This window comes from Panulirus ornatus, chromosome 1 (assembly GCF_036320965.1).
Source record: "Panulirus ornatus isolate Po-2019 chromosome 1, ASM3632096v1, whole genome shotgun sequence".
In the NCBI taxonomy this organism is placed as follows: Eukaryota; Metazoa; Arthropoda; class Malacostraca; order Decapoda; family Palinuridae; genus Panulirus; species Panulirus ornatus.
Window position 1 is genome coordinate 89,098,784 of NC_092224.1, and position 27,442 is coordinate 89,126,225.

The 27,442-nt window shown below is 40.8% G+C and overlaps 1 protein-coding gene across 1 annotated transcript in view; it reads right to left on the reverse strand.

Moving 5' to 3' along the window:
- The window catches only part of LOC139750355 (uncharacterized), a 722,120-nt gene that overhangs the window by 25,773 nt on the left and 668,905 nt on the right, over nt 1–27,442 (reverse strand). Inside the window, exons 22-24 of the mRNA XM_071665103.1 lie at nt 16,719–16,880; nt 13,037–13,344; nt 8,846–8,959 (exon numbers count right to left, since the gene is read on the reverse strand). Coding sequence (XP_071521204.1) covers nt 8,846–8,959; nt 13,037–13,344; nt 16,719–16,880 — 584 coding nt within the window. The remainder of the gene's footprint in view (nt 1–8,845; nt 8,960–13,036; nt 13,345–16,718; nt 16,881–27,442) is intronic.

Genomic DNA, 27,442 nt, shown 5'->3' on the forward strand with positions numbered 1-27,442 from the left:
GACATTTACTCTTAACTTTCTTCTTCCACACACTTTACCAAACTCCGTCACCAGCTTCTGCAGTTTCTCACATGAATCCGCCACCAGCGCTGTATCATCAGCGAACAACAACTGACTCACTTCCCAAGCTCTCTCATCCCCAACAGACTTCATACTTGCCCCTCTTTCCAAAACTCTTGCATTTACCTCCCTAACAACCCCATCCATAAACAAATTAAACAACCATGGAGACATCACACACCCCTGCCGCAAACCTACATTCACTGAGAACCAATCACTTTCCTCTCTTCCTACACGTACACATGCCTTACATCCTCGATAAAAACTTTTCACTGCTTCTAACAACTTTCCTCCCACACCATATATTCTTAATACCTTCCACAGAGCATCTCTATCAACTCTATCATATGCCTTCTCCAGATCCATAAATGCTACATACAAATCCATTTGCTTTTCTAAGTATTTCTCACATACATTCTTCAAAGCAAACACCTGATCCACACATCCTCTACCACTTCTGAAACCACACTGCTCTTCCCCAATCTGATGCTCTGTACATGCCTTCACCCTCTCAATCAATACCCTCCCATATAATTTACCAGGAATACTCAACAAACTTATACCTCTGTAATTTGAGCAATCACTCTTATCCCCTTTGCCTTTGTACAATGGCACTATGCACGCATTCCGCCAATCCTCAGGCACCTCACCATGAGTCATACATACATTAAATAACCTTACCAACCAGTCCACAATACAGTCACCCCCTTTTTTAATAAATTCCACTGCAATACCATCCAAACCTGCTGCAAATATACATACCTACACAGCTTTCCATGGTTTACCCCAGACGCTTCACATGCCTTGATTCAATCCACTGACAGCACGTCAACCCCGGTATACCACATCGCTCCAATTCACTCTATTCCTTGCCCTCCTTTCACCCTCCTGCATGTTCAGGCCCCGATCACACAAAATCTTTTTCACTCCATCTTTCCACCTCCAATTTGGTCTCCCTCTTCTCCTGGCTCCCTCCACCTCCGACACATATATCCTCTTGGTCAATCTTTCCTCACTCATCCTCTCCATGTGCCCAAACCACTTCAAAACACCCTCTTCTGCTCTCTCAACCACGCTCTTTTTATTTCCACACATCTCTCTTACCCTTACGTTACTTACTCGATCAAACCACCTCACACCACACATTGTCCTCAAACATCTCATTTCCAGCACATCCATCCTCCTGCGCACAACTCTATCCATAGCCTACGCCTCGCAACCATACAACATTGTTGGAACCACTATTCCTTCAAACATACCCATTTTTGCTTTCCGAGATAATGTTCTCGACTTCCACACATTCTTCAAGGCCCCCAGAATTTTCGCCCCCTCCCCCACCCTATGATCCACTTCCGCTTCCATGGTTCCATCCGCTGACAGATCCACTCCCAGATATCTAAAACACTTCACTTCCTCCAGCCTCTCACCATTCAAACTCACCTCCCAATTGACTTGACCCTCAACCCTACTGTACCTAATAACCTTGCTCTTATTCACATTTACTCTTAACTTTCTTCTTCCACACACTTTACCAAACTCAGTCACCAGCTTCTGCAGTTTCTCACATGAATCAGCCACCAGCGCTGTATCATCAGCGAACAACAACTGACTCACTTCCCAAGCTCTCTCATCCCCAACAGACTTCATACTTGCCCCTCTTTCCAAAACTCTTGCATTTACCTCCCTAACAACCCCATCCATAAACAAATTAAACAACCATGGAGACATCACACACCCCTGCCGCAAACCTACATTCACTGAGAACCAATCACTTTCCTCTCTTCCTACACGTACACATGCCTTACATCCTCGATAAAAACTTTTCACTGCTTCTAATAACTTTCCTCCCACACCATATATTCTTAATACCTTCCACAGAGCATCTCTATCAACTCTATCATATGCCTTCTCCAGATCCATAAATGCTACATACAAATCCATTTGCTTTTCTAAGTATTTCTCACATACATTCTTCAAAGCAAACACCTGATCCACACATCCTCTACCACTTATGAAACCACACTGCTCTTCCCCGATCTGATGCTCTGTACATGCCTTCACCCTCTCAATCAATACCCTCCCATATAATTTACCAGGAATACTCAACAAACTTATACCTCTGTAATTTGAGCAATCACTCTTATCCCCTTTGCCTTTGTACAATGGCACTATGCACGCATTCCGCCAATCCTCAGGCACCTCACCATGAGTCATACATACATTAAATAACCTTACCAACCAGTCCACAATACAGTCACCCCCTTTTTTAATAAATTCCACTGCAATACCATCCAAACCTGCTGCCTTGCCGACTTTCATCTTCCATCTTTCACTACCTCTTCTCTGTTTACCAAATCATTTTCCCTAACCCTCTCACTTTGCACACCACCTCGACCAAAACACCCTATATCTGCCACTCTATCATCAAACACATTCAACAAACCTTCAAAATACTCACTCCATCTCCTTCTCACATCACCACTACTTGTTATCACCTCCCCATTTGCGCCCTTCACTGAAGTTCCCATTTGCTCCCTTGTCTTACGCACTTTATTTACCTCCTCCCAGAACATCTTTTTATTCTCTCTAAAATTTAATGATACTCTCTCACCCCAACTCTCATTTGCCCTTTTTTTCACCTCTTGCACCTTTCTCTTGACCTCCTGTCTCTTTCTTTTATACATCTCCCACTCAATTGCATTTTTTCCCTGCAAAAATCGTCCAAATGCCTCTCTCTTCTCTTTCACTAATACTCTTACTTCTTCATCCCACCACTCACTACCCTTTCTAATCAACCCACCTCCCACTCTTCTCATGCCACAAGTATCTTTTGCGCAATCCATCACTGATTCCCTAAATACATCCCATTCCTCCCCCACTCCCCTTACTTCCATTGTTCTCACCTTTTTCCATTCTGTACTCAGTCTCTCCTGGTACTTCCTCACACAGGTCTCCTTCCCAAGCTCACTTACTCTCACCACCCTCTTCACCCCAACATTCACTCTTCTTTTCTGAAAACCCATACAAATCTTCACCTTAGCCTCCACAAGATAATGATCAGACATCCCTCCAGTTGCACCTCTCAGCACATTAACATCCAAAAGTCTCTCTTTCGCACGCCTGTCAATTAACACGTAATCCAATAACGCTCTCTGGCCATCTCTCCTACTTACATAAGTATACTTATGTATATCTCGCTTTTTAAACCAGGTATTCCCAATCATCAGTCCTTTTTCAGCACATAAATCTACAAGCTCTTCACCATTTCCATTTACAACACTGAACACCCCATGTATACCAATTATTCCCTCAACTGCCACATTACTCACCTTTGCATTCAAATCACCCATCACTATAACCCGGTCTCGTGCATCAAAACCACTAACACACTCATTCAGCTGCTCCCAAAACACTTGCCTCTCTTGATCTTTCTTCTCATGCCCAGGTGCATATGCACCAAATAATCACCCACCTCTCTCCATCAACTTTCAGTTTTACCCATATTAATCGAGAATTTACTTTCTTACATTCTATCACATACTCCCACAACTCCTGTTTCAGGAGTATTGCTACTCCTTCCCTTGCTCTTGTCCTCTCACTAACCCCTGACTTTACTCCCCAGACATTCCCAAACCACTCTTCCCCTTTACCCTTGAGCTTCGTTTCACTCAGAGCCAAAACATCCAGGTTCCTTTCCTCAAACATACTACCTATCTCTCCTTTTTTCACATCTTGGTTACATCCACACACATTTAGGCACCCCACTCTGAGCCTTCGAGGAGGATGAGCACTCCCCACGTGACTCCTTCTTCTGTTTCCCATTTTAGAAAGTATATATATATATATATATATATATATATATATATATATATTTTTTTTTTTTTTTTTTTTTTTTTTTTATACTTTGTCGGTGTCTCCCGCGTTTGCGAGGTAGCGCAAGGAAACAGACGAAAGAAATGGCCCCCCCCCCCCATACACATGTACATACACACGTCCACACACGCAAATATACATACCTACACAGCTTTCCATGGTTTACCCCAGACGCTTCACATGCCTTGATTCAATCCACTGACAGCACGTCAACCCCTGTATACCACATCGCTCCAATTCATTCTATTCTTGCCCTCCTTTCACCCTCCTGCATGTTCAGGCCCCGATCACACAAAATCTTTTTCACTCCATCTTTCCACCTCCAATTTGGTCTCCCTCTTCTCCTGGCTCCCTCCACCTCCGACACATATATCCTCTTGGTCAATCTTCCTCACTCATTCTCTCCATGTGCCCAAACCACTTCAAAACACCCTCTTCTGCTCTCTCAACCACGCTCTTTTTATTTCCACACATCTCTCTTACCCTTACGTTACTCACTCGCTCAAACCACCTCACACCACACATTGTCCTCAAACATCTCATTTCCAGCACATCCATCCTCCTGCGCACATCTCTATCCATAGCCCACGCCTCGCAACCATACAGCATTGTTGGTACCACTATTCCTCAAACATACCCATTTTTGCTTTCCGAGATAATGTTCTCGACTTCCACACATTCTTCAAGGCCCCCAGAATTTTCGCCCCCTCCCCCACCCTATGATCCACTTCCGCTTCCATGGTTCCATCCGCTGCCAGATCCACTCCCAGATATCTAAAACACTTCACTTCCTCCAGTTTTTCTCCATTCAAACTCACCTCCCAATTGACTTGACCCTCAACCCTACTGTACTTAATAACCTTGCTCTTATTCACATTTACTCTTAACTTTCTTCTTCCACACACTTTACCAAACTCAGTCACCAGCTTCTGCAGTTTCTCACATGAATCAGCCACCAGCGCTGTATCATCAGCGAACAACAACTGACTCACTTCCCAAGCTCTCTCATCCCCAACAGACTTCATACTTGCCCCTCTTTCCAAGACTCTTGCATTTACCTCCCTAACAACCCCATCCATAAACAAATTAAACAACCATGGAGACATCACACACCCCTGCCGCAAACCTACATTCACTGAGAACCAATCACTTTCCTCTCTTCCTACACGTACACATGCCTTACATCCTCGATAAAAACTTTTCACTGCTTCTAACAACTTGCCTCCCACACCATATATTCTTAATACCTTCCACAGAGCTTCTCTATCAACTCTATCATATGCCTTCTCCAGATCCATAAATGCTACATACAAATCCATTTGCTTTTCTAAGTATTTCTCACATACATTCTTCAAAGCAAACACCTGATCCACACATCCTCTACCACTTCTGAAACCACACTGCTCTTCCCCAATCTGATGCTCTGTACATGCCTTCACCCTCTCAATCAATACCCTCCCATATAATTTACCAGGAATACTCAACAAACTTATACCTCTGTAATTTGAGCACTCACTCTTATCCCCTTTGCCTTTGTACAATGGCACTATGCACGCATTCCGCCAATCCTCAGGCACCTCACCATGAGTCATACATACATTAAATAACCTTACCAACCAGTCCACAATACAGTCACCCCCTTTTTTAATAAATTCCACTGCAATACCATCCAAACCTGCTGCAAATATACATACCTACACAGCTTTCCATGGTTTACCCCAGACGCTTCACATGCCCTGATTCAACCCACTGACAGCACGTCAATGCCAGTATACCACATCGATCCAATTCACTCTATTCCTTGCCCTCCTTTCACCCTCCTGCATGTTCAAGCCCCAATCACACAAAATCTTTTTCACTCCATCTTTCCACCTCCAATTTGGTCTCCCACTTCTTCTCGTTCCCTCCACCTCCGACACACATATCCTCCTGGTCAATCTTTCCTCTCTCATTCTCTCCATGTGCCCGAACCATTTCAAAACACCCTCTTCTGCTCTCTCAACCACGCTCTTTTTATTTCCACACATCTCTCTTACCCTTACGTTACTTACTTGATCAAACCACCTCACACCACACATTGTCCTCAAACATCTCATTTCCAGCACATCCATCCTCCTGCGGACAACTCTATCCATAGCCCACGCCTCGCAACCATACAACATTGTTGGAACCACTATTCCTTCAAACATACCCATTTTTGCTTTCCGAGATAATGTTCTTGACTTCCACACATTCTTCAATGCTCCCAGGATTTTCGCCCCCTCCCCCACCCTATGATCCACTTCCGCTTCCATGGTTCCATCTGCTGCCAGATCTACTCCCAGATATCTAAAACACTTTACTTCCTCCAGTTTTTCTCCATTCAAACTTACCTCCCAATTGACTTGACCCTCATCCCTACTGTACCTAATAACCTTGCTCTTATTCACATTTACTCTTAACTTTCTTCTTTCACACACTTTACTAAACTCAGTTCCCAGTGAACGTCGGTTTGTGGCACGGGGCATGATGTCTCCATGGTTGATTAATTTGTTTATGGATGGGGTGGTTAGGGAGGTGAATGCAAGAATTTTGCAAAGAGGGGCAAGTATGCAGTCTGTTGCAGATGAGAGGGCATGGGAAGTGAGTCAGGTGTTGTTCATTGATAATACAGCATTGGTGGCTGATTCAGGTAAGAAACTGCAGAAGTTGGTGACTGAGTTTGGTAAGGTGTGTGAAAGAAGAAAGTTGAGAATAATTGTGAATAAGACCAAGGTTATTAGGTACAGTAGGGTTGAGGGACAAGTTAACTGGGAGGTAAGTTCGAATAGAGAAAAACTGGGGGAGATGAAGTGTTTTAGATACCTGGGAGTGCACTTAGCACTGGATGGAACCATGGAAGCGGAAGTGAGTCACAGGGTGGAGGAAGGGGCGAAGGTTCTGGGAGCGTTGAAGAATGTGTGGAAGGGGAGAACGTTATCTCGGAGAGCAACAATGGGTATGTTTGCAGGAATAGTTTTTCCAACAATGTTATATGGTTGCGAGGCATGGGCTATAGATAGGGATGTGCGGAGGAGGGTGGATGTGTTTGAAATTAAATGTTTGAGGACAATATGTGGTGTGAGGTGGTTTGATTAAGTAATGAAAGGTTAAGAGAGATGTGTGGAAATAAAAAGAGTGTGGTTGAAAGAGCAGAAGAGGGTGTGTTGAAATAGTTAGGACACATTGAGAGAATTAGTGAGGAAATATTGACAAAGAGGATATATGTGTCAGAGATGGAGGGAACAAGGAGAAGCAGGAGACCAAATTGGAGGTGGAAGGATAGAGTGAAAAAGATTTTGAGGGAAAGGGGCCTGAACATACAGGAGGGTGAAAGGCGTGCAAGGAATAGAGTAAATTGGAACGATGTGGTATACTGGGGTCGACATGCTGTCAATGGATTGAACCAGGGCATGTGAAGCATCTGGGGTAGACCATAGAAAAGACTGTGGGGCCTGGATATGGAAAGGGGGATGTGGTTTCGGTGCATTACACACGACAAGTAGAGACAGTGAACAAATGTGGCCTTTTTTTTTTTTGTCTTTTCCTGGCACTACCTCACTGGAAGGGGGGATGCTATTTTGTGTGTGGTGGGGAGGAGAGAGGAATGGATGAAAGCAGCAAGTATGAATATGTACATGTGTATATATGCATATGTCTGTGTAAGTATATGTATGTATACAGTGAAATGTATATGTATGTATATGTGCGTGTGTGGGCGTTTATGTTTTTACATGTGTATGTGGGTGGGTTAGTTCATTCCTTGTCTGTTTCCTTGCGCAACCTTGCTAACACGGGAGATGGCGGTTAAGTATAATAAACAGATATAAATTGTAAATGTGATGACTTTGATTAGAACATTAAGCTGCCTGTGCTGTTTCAGTTAACATTACAAAAATTTATTCATATCCTGAAAGCTCATAAACAAATTTGCTCGTGGTCCAATGCTTGCTCTCACCACAGTCATCTTACTTTTAGTTGTTATTTCATTAGTGAGGAAGAAAGAGACTGGTCTGGCATTCAAGGCTGCTAAAGACTGCTTGAAGCTTCTACTTTGAGGGCTAAATAAAGTCTGTAATACCTGTAATTTGGCAACTATTGTTGAATCAGATAATATAATGGGGACAGACAGAAAATCAAACCACCCCAGCCCAACCGAGCAACACCTCAAGCCCTCACTGCCATGTTTTTCATTAAATTTTGTTTGCATCACCAGTGGTCTAGCAACAGCTGCTGAATTAGACAGTACAGGGAGTGATGTAAAAAACTTTTGTATATCTCTTCTACCTCCCATTAACCATCACTCCAACCCATACCACACCAGCAGCATCTCATGCCATCATCATCATCCTTTTTGGGACTTATCAAATTTTGTCTAAAGTACCTAAGATACTGGTAAAACTTTTGAATCAGATAATTCAGGAGGTAATGTTGACATTAACCTTAATCCAACTCATCCCACTTCAGGAGCACCTTAAAGCCCTCATTAACACCTTTTTCATTACCTTTTTAGTAAGGTTTCATTGATTATTGTCTAAATAATGTCATTATAGAATGTGCTATATTTACATGAGCTAAGATGTGTAAGGTACTGTATAAGGATTACACTGTTATTGCTTAGGAACATACCCCCTTATAACATGGGTTTCAACTGCTTGTAACCTGGTGCTAATGTTTAGAACATTCAAAAGTTTAAAAATGATCTAAAACTCTCAAGAAGTCTATGATATTGCAATATTCATTTACCAGCCTTCCAATACCCTTCCGGACCATCAATTCTGAGAAAAAATATTTTCATGGAATTGTTTTATGAACTTTTCAAATTTGACATTCTTTTGTTGAAAAAATTATGTATCACATCTTTCTACAGTCTCTACTGCCTACCAGTATGCACTTAATTTGAGGCTTACCTCCATCTGGAAACTTGTATCAGATTCCTCCATTGGTGTAAGAAAGTCTGGGCTAAAGATCTCTGTGAATATCAATGATGCTAGGCCACCATAATCACCTGTTGATATAAGAAATAGATAACATTAGTTTATATCTCTCTTCAGTCATATTTTCAATGCTATCTCCAAGTAAAGATGAGAAAATCTAAAACAGTGGCTCCTGTTTGGCCATGGCATTAATTTCCAATGGTATTCCCATGGAGTGAGAATTCTCCAGTTAAATATGAAAATGAGAACTGATCCTTTAAAACTACTTTTTTATTCAAGCAAAACCATAAAGTTTCCATATCTGGCATTAATATTTCTTAAAAGGAACATAAGATAGCACATGAAAAAAATAAATGAAGAAAAAGGAAAACAAAGTTTTTATGCCTATAATTCTCTCATTCATAAATTCTTCATGTTACTCTTTCCATCTTCCTTTCACTTCCTCTGTTTTGATTCAGCAACCCCCTTTCTTTCCTTCTCACATTAACATTTCCACTGTTACATCCACCCATTTCCTTTTTCACCTTCCAGTACAGTTTTTTAATTTCACTCATTTTTCTTCAAAAATCTTCATCTACTCTTTCTTTGCTTTCCTCTATCAGCTTCTTAGCATTCTGCTTACACATACTACATTCTTCTAACTTTGCTGAACTTCCAGTGGTACATTCCTTTCAGGCAATCTACCATGTGCTTCATTTTTCTCTTCTACAGTATTTGTAACCTTATCTGTCCATCATGCAAATCCTTTTCTATTCATATATCTCACAACATTGTAATCAACTACCAATTCTACAACCTATAACAGACTTTATCTGAACATTTTAATCACCTTATTCATATATGACTACATCCCTATATTTACTTCACTTCCATCTAAACTTTCTGTCACCTTCCTTTCATACTCTTTCTTGCATTCTTTCTGATTTCATCTTCTTGGTTGTCAACACTTTTACTTCTCAATTCTTCCTTACACAAAGCCTCCACTTCTCCCTGACCCTCATCTTTGCAAGAACTGCAAAATGGTCAAATTCTTCAAAGAATCTTCTCAAACTCTAGCATCTAAAGCAGCCTTTCTCATCCTTTCATCCTATGCTACATGGCCAATCAAACCCTTTTGCCCTTCTCTTTCATCATGTCTCATCCATGTGGATTTGTGGATCATCTTGTTCTGAAAATGGTATTTGCAAGGAATAAACCCCTTTCAGCATTCTGTCATACCAAATCTCTCATAAACCCCTTCATTACCTTCTTCATTCCATCTAGTCATACCATATTTCCTTTCAAACAGCTCATTTCTTCAGCCTGGATTCTTGACCTCAGTAACTGATCCCATATCCATGTTTCAGCTGCATAGGTCAGGGTTGGGAGGACTTGGCTATTCCTTAAGCTTTTCTTCACTTCCATACTTACACCTCTACCTTTTATGATTCTGTTAAGGGAACCAGTAACTTCTCCCCTGTCTTGCTCTCTCCCTTGTCTCTCTTTCCACATCACCAAACTTATCCAAGATAGTTCCCAAATACTTAACTTCTGTCACTTCTAGTCTTTCTCCTCCCATATATATCTATGACAGTTTTGAACATTTTCTTCTCACATTATAGGGCTTTGCAAAGTCTATACCTGATACCCAGGCAGGTAGTACTGGTAATATACCTCCCTGGTCTCTGGCTGCCTACCAACTACTATTAATACTCATGGCAGAAACCATCTTACACCCTCCATGTTAGGATTGCTGGTCTTACTTCTTTTGCCTTCATCAAAACTGGACAAGTCAGGGTGTGGTACTTATGTGCACCTGCACCCTGTGGCTTCCAACAGCCTGACTGAACAGAAAAGCAAGACAGCAGCTTGGTCCCATTCCAAGTGGGCTAGTCCTACCATCTCCTTACAAGCACCACACACCTACTCAAATCTACTTCTTTTCTTCCCAAAATATCTTTGCTATCTCTTATTCAAAGAAAGTATGATAACCTCACCTCTTCATCCACTGATAGGTCTTCCTGGTCTTTAGATAAAGGCCTCACCAACAACTTCTATCACTCTTCCTTTCCTTGTGATGGTACTATAGCTGTCCTTCCCAAAGACAAAGCAATTCTTTTTGGTTCATGTTTCTCCTCTAACTCTATTTTGGATGACTCTAACATTCCTTCACCCCTGATGCTTCTCCTACTAATCCTATGTCCCTTATAATTTTTTTTCAAAATGTGCAAAAAGTGCTTCTCTCTCTGGACACAAGCAAAGCTTATGGACCTGATCGCATCCATCTTGTGTCTTGTGTACTAAAAGAGTGTGCCTCCAAACTTTCAACTTCGCTTGCTCATTTATTCCCATTCTGTTAAAAAACTAGAACTTTTCCTTCTTAAAAAATGCATTGGTACATCTCATCCAAAAAAAGGATAACTGATCTAAACCTTATAACTATCATCCTGTTGCTCTGACTTCAGCTACTTCCAAAGTCTTTAAATCCCTCCTCAACTCATAGAGCTTTAGATATCTTGAATCTCATAGTCTACTCTCTGATCACCAGTATGGCTTGCATAAGCTGAGATCTACTGGTGATATCCTTTCCTATAATATTTCTAATGACTGGTCATCATCCCTGAAAGACTACGGGGAATCCTATGTCGCTACCCTTGATATATCCAAACATTTAAGAGGGTTTGGAATCAGGGTCTCATTTCTAAGCTCCCATCTTTTGGCTGTCCTCCCTCACTTTGTTCCTTCATATCTAGCTTTCTCTCAAACCAATCTATAACTATACTTTTTCTCCTTTTCAGTAACGATTTCCTGTCTTCTAAACACAACCAAATGCACTCACATGCTGAGAACTCATCACTGCATTCCTCCACATTCTTCAAATCTGCTCCTTCTTTTCTCACTCGATCTGCATCTCTTCTCGACACAACTTCCCAATAAAGTGAGACTTGGACAGGATATCTCAACAGGGAAGATATATTTTGGTTAAGTTTAAAGCCTTTCAAGACCCTCTTTCTGCCATCTTATCTTTCTATCGAAAATTCCTCACAACTTTCCTCTCCCTTTTCATGCCTCTGTAATTCCACCTTTTGACTAAATGAACATACCTGGTATTACTGTAACATCCACACTATCTTGGAAACCTCTCATTACAGAAATTGCTTAGTTTGCCTCCTGTTTAGATGTCAAAATTTCTTTTCTTCCAAACAGTTGCTATATTTATGAAAAGGACTGATCCATCCTTGTATGGAGTTCTGCTCTCCCATCTAGAAGGTAGTTCTAGCTCTGCATCCAAACTTGACAGAGTCAAGATGAAAGCAGTATGACTCAACTCTCCCATGCTAACCTCAAAACTTGACCCACTTGCCCAATGCTGCAAAGTTGGTTCACTTTCCCTCTTCTATAGGTATCATTTTGGTTTTTACTCCCAAGAGCTGGTTGTTTGTATAGCAGCAACAATAACCAGACCACACAATACTTGGCAACCTACTCCATCACATGATTACTGTGAGGCCAATGGCAGCTCAAGGGTGGACTATTTTTATAAATGTTTCTTTCCCTACACCTCAAAGCTTTGGAACTCTCCATCTTTTCATATCTATCCCTATAACTATTCAAAGGACAGGTTTTTCACTTGCTCCAAAATTTGAAATACTTTTCCTCATTTTTACTTTTTCCCTTTCATTGACCTCTTTATAGCTCATTTAAGGCCAGGCCTTGATGTGGAGTTTTGTCTGTGATTGAAGCTTCTTACCTTTTTTTTAATGGCCTTGCTGCTATATTACTAGTATTTAGAGGGTAACACTTGCATTAACCATCTCATGTGAAGAATGACACATGTGATGAGCACTTAATACTCACTTATATGCAAGAAATATTCAAACTCTTTGGGTAATCATCTCTACATCTACACTCTTAACAGGGTCTACCAACTACTCCCTCCTAATCTCCATTATGTACATTCACTTACACATACATATCCTCAAACTTTGTTGAATTCACTTTCCATTCAATTACTGGAATTTCAATAAAGCCCTTAAAGAAAGAGTTTATGTGCAACCCTCCCACAAAATAAAATCAGTTGGTCACTAACACTTTTCAGGGATTATCCGTTCGTTGTACCATTTCAATGAGCATTTTACAACTTCTTTTTCAGTCAATTAACAACGTACCTAAGGCAAGCCCTTTGCTGTCCCACCACTCCTCTACTGTTGCAAACTTTGACTCTGTTGGCCCTCTTCTTGCTCCACTTGTCACGGCACCTCTCTCCATAATTCCTACATGCTTTGGTACTGATACACCATTTCTGTGCATGGCATCAAGCTGGTTCAAACCTGGTCCCACCTCATTTTCAGAAGATTCTGTTCCCTGCTGGTCAATAATACGGTTCAGCACGTGGGATGGGTAGAAATCCTCAAGCATTATGGTGGCTTGCTTCAGGGCAAGTTTCAATTCTCTGGTTGTCAGTTTGATTTTAGATCTGTTAAATAGAAAAAAGTTTACAGAACCAGTGTTATCTCTCAAACACGTCACCTACAATCAGGTGTGTTAATCTTTTATGTCTAAAGAAAGATATTTATATAACATTTCACATAAAAGAAATGGGGAAACAAAAATCATGACAAAAATCATTCATACTAATATTTATTTATTTTATTTTGCTTTGTCGCTGTCTCCCGCGTTAGCGAGGTAGCGCAAGGAAGCAGACGAAAGAATAGCCCAACCCGCACACATACACATGTATATACATACACGTCCACACACACAAATATACATACCCATACATCTCAATGTACACATATATATACACACACAGACATATACATATATACACATGTAAATAATTCATACTGTCTACCTTTATTTGTTCCCATCGCCACACATGGAATAACAACCCCCTCCCCCCTCATGTGTGCAAGGTAGCGCTAGGAAAAGACACCAAAGGCCACTCAGTCTCTAGCTGTCATGCAATAATGCACCGAAACCACAGCTCCCTTTCCACATCCAGGCCCCACACAACTTTCCATGGTTTACCCCAGACGCTTCACATGCCCTGGTTCAATCCATTGACAGCACGTCGACCCCGGTATACCACATCGTTCCAATTCACTCTATTCCTTGCACGCCTTTCACCCTCCTGCATGTTCAGGCCCCGATCACTCAAAATCTTTTCCACTCCATCTTTCCACCTCCAATTTGGTCTCCCACTTCTCCTCGTTCCCTCCACCTCTGACACATATATCCTCTTGGTCAATCTTTCCTCACTCATTCTCTCCATGTGACCAAACCATTTCAAAACACCCTCTTCTGCTCTCTCAACCACGCTCTTTTTATTTCCACACATCTCTCTTACCTCTCCATGTGACCAAACCATTTCAAAACACCCTCTTCTGCTCTCTTAACCACACTCTTTTCATTTCCACACATCTCTCTTACCCTTACATTACTTACTTGATCAAACCACCTCACACCACATATTGTCCTCAAACATCTCATTTCCAGCACATCCACCCTCCTGCGCACAACTCTATCCATAGCCCACGCCTCGCAACCATACAACATTGTTGGAACCACTATTCCTTCAAACATACCCATTTTTGCTTTCCGAGATAATGTTCTTGACTTCCACACATTCTTCAAGGCTCCCAGAATTTTCGCCCCCTCCCCCACCCTATGATCCACTTCCGCTTCCATGGTTCCATCCGCTGCCAGATCCACTCCCAGATATCTAAAGCACTTTACTTCCTCCAGTTTTTCTCCATTCAAACTTACCTCCCAATTGACTTGACCCTCAACCCTGCTGGTCCTAATAACCTTGCTCTTATTCACATTTACTCTTAACTTTCTTCTTTCACACACTTTACCAAACTCAGTCACCACCTTCTGCAGTTTCTCACATGAATCAGCCACCAGCGCTGTATCATCAGCGAACAACAACTGACTCACTTCCCAAGCTCTCTCATCCACAACAGACTGCATACTTGCCCCTCTTTCCAAAACTCTTGCATTCACCTCCCTAACAACCCCATCCATAAACAAATTAAACAACCATGGAGACATCACACACCCCTGCCGCAAACCCACATTCACTGAGAACCAATCACTTTCCTCTCTTCCTACACGTACACATGCCTTACATCCTCGATAAAAACTTTTCACTGCTTCTAACAACTTGCCTCCCACACCATATATTCTTAGTACCTTCCACAGAGCATCTCTATCAACTCTATCATATGCCTTCTCCAGATCCATAATTGCTACATACAAATCCATTTGCTTTTCTAAGTATTTCTCACATACATTCTTCAAAGCAAACACCTGATCCACACATCCTCTACCACTTCTGAAACCACACTGCTCTTCCCCAGTCAGATGCTCTGTACATGCCTCAATACCCTCCCATATAATTTACCACGAATACTCAACAAACTTATGCCTCTGTAATTTGAGCACTCACTCTTATCCCCTTTGCCTTTGTACAACGGCACTATGTAAGCATTCCGCCAATCCTCAGGCACCTCACCATGAATCATACATACATTAAATAACCTTACCAACCAGTCAACAATACAGTCACCCCCTTTTTTAATAATTCCACAGCAATACCATCCACACCTGCTGCCTTCCCGGCTTTCATCTTCCGTAAAGCTTTTACTACCTCTTCTCTGTTTACCAAATCATTTTCCCTAACCCTCTCACTTTGCACACCACCTCGACCAAAACACCCTATATCTGCCACTCTATCATCAAACACATTCAACAAACCTTCAAAATACTCACTCCATCTCCTTCTCACATCACCACTACTTGTTATCACCTCCCAATTAGCCCCCTTCACTGAAGTTCCCATTTGCTCCCTTCTCTTACACATTTTATTTACCTCCTTCCAAAACATTTTTTTATTCTCCATAAAATTCAATGATACTCTCTCACCCCAACTCTCATTTGCCCTCTTTTTCACCTCTTGCACCTTTCTCTTGACCTCCTGCCTCTTTCTTTTATACCTCTCCCACTCATTTGCATTTTTTCCCTGCAAAAATCATCCAAATGCCTCTCTCTTCTCTTTCACTAATAATCTTACTTCTTCATCCCACCACTCACTACCTTTTCTAATCAACCCACCTCCCACGCTTCTCATGGCACAAGCAACTTTTGCGCAAGCCATCACTGCTTCCCTAAATACATCCCATTCCTCCCCCACTCCCCTTACCTCCTTTGTTCTCACCTTTTTCCATTCTGTACTCGGTCTCTCCTGGTACTTCCTCACACAAGTCTCCTTCCCAAGCTCACTTACTCTCACCACTCTCTTCACCCCGACATTCTCTCTTCTTTTCTGAAAACCCCCACAAATCTTCACCTTCGCCTCCACAAGGTAATGATCAGACATCCCTCCAGTTGCACCTCTCAGCACATTAACATCCAAAAGTCTCTCTTTCATGCGTCTATCAATTAACACGTAATCCAATAACGCTCTCTGGCCATCTCTCCTACTTACATACGTATACTTATGTATATCTCGCTTTTTAAACCAGGTATTCCCAATCACCAGTCCTTTTTCAGCACATAAATCTACAAGCTCTTCACCATTTCCATTTACAACACTGAACACTCCATGTATACCAATTATTCCCTCAACTGCCACATTACTCACCTTTGCATACTTTCATACTGATATAATACTATAAACTTGATCTCAATTTACTCGCCTGTCACTTGACCATTATTCTAATCAGTGAAGCAAAAAAAGATAGTTGGATGATTACAAAAGCTGAAATATGAATACTGATTAAGAAAACCACACCAAACAGCCAACAGATCAATAATCCAGAAAACATCAGTAATTATGTTTCTTACCTTACACTTCCTGGTAAACCCAGTGCCAGATCTCTTCTTCGTCTATCAATCTTTTCTTGCAGTGTTAGGGTCAGGTCACGTATTTCTCTATCTACCCTGTCATAGTTGCCAGTTTTGCCAATGACTCCACTAAAGGGACCAAAACAACGCTGCACAAAGTCCCTAAAAACAAAGAAAAGAGTCTTATAAGACTGATTCAGCATTTGCCACTCTACTCCACATATCTATTCTGATGGCAACACCCCCACCAGCATCCCCTTCTAAGCATAAATACTGGCACCTTAACAAATTGACTCATGTAACATATAATTTCTTTTCTGACTTTCCTTGGGTAAATTACTGTCTCTTATGTGATGGTGCTTCTGTCTCCATCAAACACATAGCAGAATTTATTTTTGTGGGAATGCAAGCATTTATCCCCTCTTCCTCCAAGACAAGCTCTTCATCCAATCCATTGTTCAACTGTTCCTGTTCTGAGGCCATTCAGATAAGGGATCAGGAATGTTGGGCTTGGAAAAACTCCTTCCTCTGGAAACCCATTCAGCTTTTATCACTGCTCATGATTGCTGCAAGCACATTATCCATGCTGACCTCTCCTCGTTATCCACTGATAGGGCTTTCTGTTCTTTCGCTAAGGGTATCTCAATTTCTGTTGCTCTATCTTTCCTTCACTTTTCCATTCTGACAGTACTATAGCTGTCTCTCCCACAGACAAAGCAACTCTCTTTAGCTCCCATTTGTTCTCTAACTCCAGCTTGGATGAATCTAACATTCCTTAACCCCCTGATGCTCCTCTTACTAATCCTATGCCTCTTCCTGTAATCTAACTTTCGAACTATCAGAAAAGGGCTCCTTTCTCTAGACACAAGCAAGGCTTATGGTCCTGATGGCATCCATCACCATTCAGAGTGTGCCTCTGAACTTGCACCTGTGCTTGCTCATCTGTTCCGTTTCTGAATAAAAACCAAAACTTTTCCTTCTTCTTGGACACATGCATTGATACATCCCTTCCCAAAGAAGGACGACCATTCAAACTCCTCTAATTATTGTCCTATTACCTTGATAACTACCATTTCAAAAATTTCTGAATCCCTCCTCAATCCCATATCCTTAAACACCTCAAAAATCACAATCTTCCCTTTGATCACCAGCATGGCTTCTGTAAGGCGAGATCCACTGGTGATATTCTTTCCTACTTCACTAATGTCCTGTCATCATCCCTGAAAGACTTTGGGGAGTCATGTATAGTTGCCCTTGACATATCTAAGGCTTTTGACAGGGTGTGGTATCAGGGTCTCATCTCTAAGCTCCCCTCTTTTAGCTTCCCTCCCTCACCCTGCTCCTTCATATCTAGCTCGCTCGTTCATCTCATCTTGCAAAAACTTCCTCAATAAACTCAGACTTGGACAGGATATCTCAGTGAAGCAGGCAAAATGCCTCCAAGACCCAATTTCTACCCATCTCTCCATCAAAAACTCCTTACAACTCTCTTCTTTCCTTAGACAGTTCTGTAATCCCACCTCTTGACTCAATGAACATACCTGGTATTACTGTAACATCCACTCTTTCTTAGAAACCCTATATTACAGAAAATAGCTAAGTCTGCCTCTAAGAAACTAGGTGTCCTGTTTAGATGTCAAAAGGATAAATAAACTAAGCATGACTCATTTTTAGACCTATACAAGAACATGCATCTGAAGTGTGGTCACCACACTTAACAAATAACAAAGATCTACTACAGTATGTCCAGAGGAGGACAACAATCTCTCCTAAATGACACATTCCTAGTTTTCCTCTTCCAAGGATGTTGGTGAATATTCTGCCAAGGCCCTTGACATCTCTAAAGCATTTGACAAAGCATGGGTACCAGGCCTTGCTTTCTAATCTTCCTACCTCTGAATTTGTGACTTCTCTGCTCTCTAATGCATAGATTCTTTTCTGGTTGTTCCATCACAGCAGTTGTTGATGGAGTGATTTATCTCTCTTTCCCTGCTAATAGTGTTCTTTAGGGTTCTGTCCCATTGCACACCCTCTTTCTTCTCTTTATGAATTATCTATCTTCAACCTAAAACTCTATTCACTCTTACATCAATGATTCTGAGAAGGATGTGAGAAGGAGATGGAATGAGTATTTTGAAGGTTTGTTGAATGTGTCTGATGACAGAGTGGCAGATATAGGGTGTTTTGGTCGAGGTGGTGTGCAAAGTGAGAGGGTTAGGGAAAATGATTTGGTAAACAGAGAAGAGGTAGTAAAAGCTTTGCGGAAGATGAAAGCCGGCAAGGCAGCAGGTTTGGATGGTATTGCAGTGGAATTTATTAAAAAAGGGGGTGACTGTATTGTTGACTGGTTGGTAAGGTTATTTAATGTATGTATGACTCATGGTGAGGTGCCTGAGGATTGGCGGAATGCGTGCATAGTGCCATTGTACAAAGGCAAAGGGGATAAGAGTGAGTGCTCAAATTACAGAGGTATAAGTTTGTTGAGTATTCCTGGTAAATTATATGGGAGGGTATTGATTGAGAGGGTGAAGGCATGTACAGAGCATCAGATTGAGGAAGAGCAGTGCGGTTTCAGAAGTGGTAGAGGATGTGTGGATCAGGTGTTTGCTTTGAAGAATGTATGTGAGAAATACTTAGAAAAGCAAATGGATTTGTATGTAGCATTTATGGATCTGGAGAAGGCATATGATAGAGTTGATAGAGATGCTCTGTGGAAGGTATTAAGAATATATGGTGTGGGAGGCAAGTTGTTAGAAGCAGTGAAAAGTTTTTATCGAGGATGTAAGGCATGTGTACGTGTAGGAAGAGAGGAAAGTGATTGGTTCTCAGTGAATGTAGGTTTGCGGCAGGGGTGTGTGATGTCTCCATGGTTGTTTAATTTGTTTATGGATGGGGTTGTTAGGGAGGTAAATGCAAGAGTCCTGGAAAGAGGGGCAAGTATGAAGTCTGTTGGGGATGAGAGAGCTTGGGAAGTGAGTCAGTTGTTGTTCGCTGATGATACAGCGCTGGTGGCTGATTCATGTGAGAAACTGCAGAAGCTGGTGACTGAGTTTGGTAAAGTGTGTGGAAGAAGAAAGTTAAGAGTAAATGTGAATAAGAGCAAGGTTATTAGGTACAGTAGGGGTGAGGGTCAAGTCAATTGGGAGGTGAGTTTGAATGGAGAAAAACTGGAGGAAGTGAAGTGTTTTAGATATCTGGGAGTGGATCTGTCAGCGGATGGAACCATGGAAGCGGAAGTGGATCATAGGGTGGGGGAGGGGGCGAAAATTTTGGGAGCCTTGAAAAATGTGTGGAAGTCGAGAACATTATCTCGGAAAGCAAAAATGGGTATGTTTGAAGGAATAGTGGTTCCAACAATGTTGTATGGTTGCGAGGCGTGGGCTATGGATAGAGATGTGCGCAGGAGGATGGATGTGCTGGAAATGAGATGTTTGAGGAAAATGTGTGGTGTGAGGTGGTTTGATCGAGTAAGTAACGTAAGGGTAAGAGAGATGTGTGGAAATAAAAAGAGCGTGGTTGAGAGAGCAGAAGAGGGTGTTTTGAAATGGTTTGGGCACATGGAGAGAATGAGTGAGGAAAGATTGACCAAGAGGATATATGTGTCGGAGGTGGAGGGAACGAAGAGAAGAGGGAGACCAAATTGGAGGTGGAAAGATGGAGTGAAAAAGATTTTGTGTGATCGGGGCCTGAACATGCAGGAGGGTGAAAGGAGGGCAAGGAATAGAGTGAATTGGAGCGATGTGGTATACAGGGGTTGACGTGCTGTCAGTGGATTGAATCAAGGCATGTGAAGCGTCTGGGGTAAACCATGGAAAGCTGTGTAGGTATGTATATTTGCGTGTGTGGACGTGTGTATGTACATGTGTATGGGGGGGGGGGGGGGGGGGTTGGGCCATTTCTTTCGTCTGTTTCCTTGCGCTACCTCGCAAACGCGGGAGACAGCAACAAAGTATAAAAAAAAAAAAAAAAAAAAAATCAATGATTCTTCTCTACATATAACAACTTACTTCCACTTCCCTCCTCACTCCAATTCTTAATGGTTTTCTCTAAAGGAATGTACTTCCTCTCTTAATTCAGACCAGTGCAGCAGAGAAAGAAGTCGTAAGATGATTATATTCAATAGTGCAAAAATGCAATCTTTACCAACAGTTCTTTTTAATTCTTACTCATTATTAAATACTGTATTTCAAAACACTATAATAATGCTGCAATATAAATATATTGGACATAACCCAGCCCTCTAATGCATTCTAGGAACCACACATAATGAAAAAATCTGCATCCCCGATGCCAGGGGTGTTGTACTGGTGTCTAATTCACTCTTCTTGCAAGCAGATTATCTATATCTACAGGGTCTTGTTTGCTCACGTATAGTACTGCTCTTTTATCTGAGGTTGCTCTTCCTCCACCTTTCTATTATCCAAGAGTGAAATCAAATATGTAAAACAGACAAAGAGGTAAAAGAAAGTCTAGTCAGAATTTTGTAAATAATAGGAACAGTTTAAGAAATAGAGTGAATAAATAAGAATTTGAACATATAGAGGTTCCTCACTATTCTGGCCTTTGATGGTCCCAACTTCAGTTACACCAGACCATGTGGCATCCATGGTATCAGATTGTGTTTATATGCTGAGTAGTGTAGAGGCCTGAGGAAATGTTACACAAACTTTTTCATTATTCTAATATTCAATACCATACAGAGTTTCCAGAATGTGTCCAAAGAGAGAAGATTCGGTATAAAAAAAAGAAAGGAAACGTGTTCATAAATGTTGCAGATAAATTAAAAATATTGAAAAAATTGAAATTGGCATGGCAGGAGCAAGGACTGTGGAGGAGTTCAGCACACCTAAACAATATCTTATTCCATAAAAACAAGGACAAAATGAAGCAATATACTCTGAAATTTGATGTTAGTGATGACAGTACTGTGCAGGCATTGTCAACAAGAATGACTCTGAAACAACAGAAGGATACACAGTTAGAAAAGACTGTTTGGAGGTGGTGTGTACAGCAGCATGCAAGTCGTATTAGTTGTTTGTGGGGTTGAGCTTCAGTTTCTTACTGAAAGACTTGCTACAATTTAGGTATTCAAAGTTTTGTTGCCAAAGATGGATGGCTGTGGTGTTATCAGAAAAGGAAAAACACTTCAAAAGAAAAACTGTAGCGAGGTTGTAAGTGGTGACATTGAAAGTGTATTATCATTCTGACAGACAATGAATGTGACAGGAATATAATGCCAATGAATATGGGCTCTGCTGGATGTCTTTACCAGAAAGCAAGCAGGGACTAAAGGGACTAAACTAAGCAGAATGAGGAGCAAGGAACGATTTTCTGCTCTTCTCTGGGCAAATGCTGATGGCAGCAATTGCCTGAAGTTTGTAACTGTAGGTACAGCATAACACCCATAAATTTTGAAGACTGCACATACAAACTTCTTGCGCTGATTCACAACCCTGCTAATGCAGTGTTTACACAAGCCATCATGATAGACTTGTTTTGCCATCATCCTGAGGTGAGGAGACAACAAATTAAAGTCTTGAAGCTCATATCTGAAGACATCAAGGCAATTCTATCCAGGATTACACTCCCCACATCATGACATTGAAACATTTTGTGGTTGTGATGGCAAAATCAGGTGCTTTACTTTACCAATCAATACAACCTTGCAAATCCAACCAATGGATCAGGGTATCATAATGGTCTACAAGAAGTACTGTCAACAGAAGTTGTTGGATGAAGTCATAGTGGTACTGAAGGGCGGTGATGATGAAGAGAAGCACATAAAAAGATGAAGAAATTTGGCAAATATCAAGTCATACAACATGAGGTCTGTGATGTCAACTGAGCAAGTACATGGATGGAACTTAAAAGTGTTGATCCTCATCAATTGCTGAAGCTCTTGTTGGACACTGTAGACAAAACTGCTCTCATTTTTTCTCCAAGTATTTTGTCTGTAGATGTAGAATTTGAAAAAGAAGAGGATGAGGAACCACAAGAAAAGAAGAAAAATGTTGAATTCTTCAGATGTGCACATGCAGTTTTACTGTGAATATTTAAAGAGACTGAGAGCCCATTATATGTGAACAGCAGCAGAGACTCATTCTTTGATCTCATTCCAGATCAGGGCCTAAAAACAGCTACACGTCATTTACGGGCCAATCAACTTTTCATGTACCATCTGGTTCTGGACTTGGAAGTCTTAATGATGTCAGTGCAAGAAATTCTGAGCCATGACCACAAATTTTCAACAGTGACTCTGATTAAATGTATTTGTGTAAAAAATAGCAAGTGAAAATATGTAAAAGAAAAAAAAATGAGGACAATCTAGTCTATAACAAAACATTCATAAGAAAAGTTAACAAAGTTGTAACCTTTGTACACACACATATTCTTACTTGGATTTTAAGACATACTGGTAAGGCCAAATTCACCATCTGGACATATCTTTTTCTAACATTATTTCTTTAAAAAAAAAAGGTGGGTCTAGTTGACCTAGAAAGGTCAGTAAGATGCCTGATAACCTGAAAGAGATGGGCTTTTCATCACCTCATGCTGCTTCAAGCTACCACTTGCCTTATTGGTCTTCCTAATTAGACCAGTTCCAGCTTTTCAGGAGGGATGACCTTAGAAAGAAGAAACAAAAGCATCCAGATTTTGTTAACTCAGCCTTGCCAGTATGACTTGAAATCTCACTTGTAGACACATTTTCTCGCTTCCAAGCAAAAAGATGGGCCTTTTCTTCCTGGGACAACATTTTAGTACCCAATGTTTGTTACTGGTAGACGAAAATCATCACCTGGAACAGATACAACTAAGATATCACTAAACACAAAGACAGCAAGTACAAGTTGCATTCTTCAACTCTCAGTTCCATAGAGTAAGTGAGGTGTTAAATTATGTGATCTAACTTCTATAATTGCAGCATGCTGCCGGACATACAGAATTCCCACTGTAAGTGAGCAAGAGGATCTGTTCCACAAATGAAACCTAACTCATGAAAGCTTTATTTCAAAAAGAAATTATATTTCTTTTTATTTCCAGCAACTGCACTAAATGATAGAGTCTACACAGAAGGGAAAGATACATGGTACTTTTGCATGGCAGCAGATCAAATGAATTACAGAAAACATCCTAGAATTAAAAACTTCATAAATCAATGGTAAAAAAATTCCAAGGAAGATAAAAAAAAAGTATCAATAAAACACTGTTAAAGAGCCCAACAAGAAAGAGGGACAGGCTTTTCAAAGTTTTGCTCAGTGAAGTTATAACTATGCAAAAAAGTTATGAAAACATTCAAAAAAGAATGGACAAATGTCTCAAAACTGTTCCAGATGAATAAAAGACAGGTTGCTATGCAATGTTAATAGAAACAGAAAACGATTGCACTGTCAATGAGCTAGGATAGATGATGAACACTAAGTGATGGTCCTGTCTCATGGCAAAATCTCATTGTATGTACTTGCAAGAAGATAGCTGCCCTACTATAGAGTATTTTTTCACAGGTATCAGTCCTAGCTGAGTTAAAACATTGGCAAACTTTGTTAAGTTTTCAAAAATATTTAGCAAGGGGCCCACATTATTCCCCATGACTATCCAAAGTTTCATGGAGTGCAACTCTAGTCCATCTTTTAGATGCCTCTAAGATGACCATCTACATGAGTACCTGTGGTGATGATGATAGAGCAGCTGACTTTCATTAACGCGATGAAGGGTTTCCATGGAGTAGGCTGTTTGCACACAGCCCAAGCAAGTTTCTTATTTATTGGTTACCAATCAGTGAATGCCAAGTTTAGCTAGAACTTGATGCTAAATCTGTCATAAACCAAGCACAATTGTAAACAACAGATTGTAGTTTAGTTTAGACTGCTCCAGGAGGGTCCTTCTCTGAGATCTCTGATAAAATTTCACCCTTCTTCAGAATAACTTGCCTTATTGATTCTTGCAACAATTCATCCTTAGCGTTGTCAAGGGCTGGTCCTTTCACCTCAGAACTACCCACTTTATATTCAAATGGTTAAAGGTATCATCTCCTTTTGCAGAAAAATTTAGGAAGTGATTTCTCCTTTTGTTGTGAACATTAGGAAAGGAGAAGTCTTTCTTTTTGAAAGCACCATTTCATTCAGGCTAATATAGTGAATTCAGCTGTTATTTTGGAAGTAATCTGATTCAAATACGACTAAGTACACCAATTTAATCCACTTCTGTGAAAATTTAGTTTTCATACTTGAAAGAGTTCTTAATGTAACGAAAGACTTTTGTTAAAACCTTTCAAAGAGATGCAAAATATTTTTCCCAAGTTTATGAACCAATCAGTTTGGGAAAAGTATGGGTAATATTTTTCTTAATCTTAATCCTTTCTAAGATCACCAAATGGGATATGAGTACACATAAAGAAAATGTCATATGGGTTGCAGTTACACATGGTATAAGGATAATCATGAGCACAACCTATTTCCTGGGTTTTTGGGTTTTTTCCTAAGCTTAGGCAGAGTAACTAGCAGTTAAGTACTGTTCTAAATGGCACCATCTCCTAAGCTAATGCTCTCTTCTTTTCTGTGCTACTTTGATTTGAAAACTCTCTTCCATCCTCAATTTGGGTATGCACACATTCCCCTTTGTTACTGAATCTATCTATAACTCTGATGCCTGTTCCAATTGAAATTCCCTCATGGGATGGCTGCATCAATAGTCTCCATAACTAGGGACATCCAGTGTTGTGTCTTATTCTTTATTGCCTCACCCTTAACAGGCCACTGGCAGAGGGCAACTCTAGTGCTATGTTTGCAGAGGCTCCTGTCTCATGTTCATACTGAATACTTCTACCTTATGCTCCAACCTACTACTTCTACTTAATGTTCTACCTAATACTCCTGCCTAAATGTTACTGAATCACGTTTGGAAAAAAAATTATTTTGAACGTGCCAAATGCCAGTGACCATGCCTCCCATTTTCTCCCCATTTCTCCTTCCTCTCATCATTCTTTTCAGATTTATTTATCTCCTTTCTAGGACTTTACTTTCAATTTCTACCTGCCTATTACCATCCTCACTAAATTCTACTGAACTCGCAAGTATTTAAACTCATCCACAACAACCTGTTCTTTACCATACAAACAGATCTTACATTATGACCTTCTCACCTTGTAATCATTAAATTCAATGAACTGAAATGCAAGGCTAGGATGAGTGATGAACTGATAAAAGTAGTTAGAAAATTTAAGTATTTGGGATTCTTTCTGCCTCATCAACATGTGGATGACTGGCATTCTAACCACAAACATACAATCTCTCCTTATATATTACATTACACAACATTTAAGTCACGCAGCTCATTCTTCGTAACTCTAGATTTTCCTGTGGTTAGCACTGTGTGCTAGCCCTGTCTTTTGGTAAAATGGTAGGAGCAATAAATAGAAGAAGTTGTTAGAAGCATTAGGTAGAAACAGTAGCTAGGAACATCAGGGAGGAGCTTTACATGAAGCAGTCAGTAGGAACATTAAGAACGAGCCTCTGCAAACACTGCACTAGACTTGCCCTCTGCGAGTGACCTGTTAGGAGTGAGGAACTAAAGGCTAAGAAGAGGTGTTGGAGTTCACTTGTTATGGAGACTATTTCTGTGGCCACCCCCTAGAAGGAGTTCCAGAAGGGAACAGGCTTCAGATATATATATATATATATATATATATATATATATATATATATATATATATATATATATATATATATATATAGATATAGGGTGTTTTGGTCGAGGTGGTGTGCAAAGTGAGAGGGTTAGGGAAAATGATTTGGTAAACAGAGAAGAGGTAGTGAAAGCTTTGCGTAAGATGAAAGCCGTCAAGGCAGCAGGTTTGGATGGTATTGCAGTGGAATTTATTAAAAAAGGGGGTGACTGTATTGTGGACTGGTTGGTAAGGTTATTTAATGTATGTATGACTCATGGTGAGGTGCCTGAGGATTGGCGGAATGCGTGCATAGTGCCATTGTACAAAGGCAAAGGGGATAAGAGTGAGTGCTCAAATTACAGAGGTATAAGTTTGTTGAGTATTCCTGGTAAATTATATGGGAGGGTATTGATTGAGAGGGTGAAGGCATGTACAGAGCATCAGATTGGGGAAGAGCAGTGTGGTTTCAGAAGTGGTAGAGGATGTGTGGATCAGGTGTTTGCTTTGAAGAATGTATGTGAGAAATACTTAGAAAAGCAAATGGATTTGTATGTAGCATTTATGGATCTGGAGAAGGCATATGATAGAGTTGATAGAGATGCTCTGTGGAAGGTATTAAGAATATATGGTGTGGGAGGAAAGTTGTTAGAAGCAGTGAAAAGTTTTTATCGAGGATGTAAGGCATGTGTACGTGTAGGAAGAGAGGAAAGTGATTGGTTCTCAGTGAATGTAGGTTTGCGGCAGGGGTGTGTGATGTCTCCATGGTTGTTTAATTTGTTTATGGATGGGGTTGTTAGGGAGGTAAATGCAAGAGTTTTGGAAAGAGGGGCAAGTATGAAGTCTGTTGGGGATGAGAGAGCTTGGGAAGTGAGTCAGTTGTTGTTCGCTGATGATACAGCGCTGGTGGCTGATTCATGTGAGAAACTGCAGAAGCTGGTGACTGAGTTTGGTAAAGTGTGTGGAAGAAGAAAGTTAAGAGTAAATGTGAATAAGAGCAAGGTTATTAGGTACAGTAGGGTTGAGGGTCAAGTCAATTGGGAGGTGAGTTTGAATGGAGAAA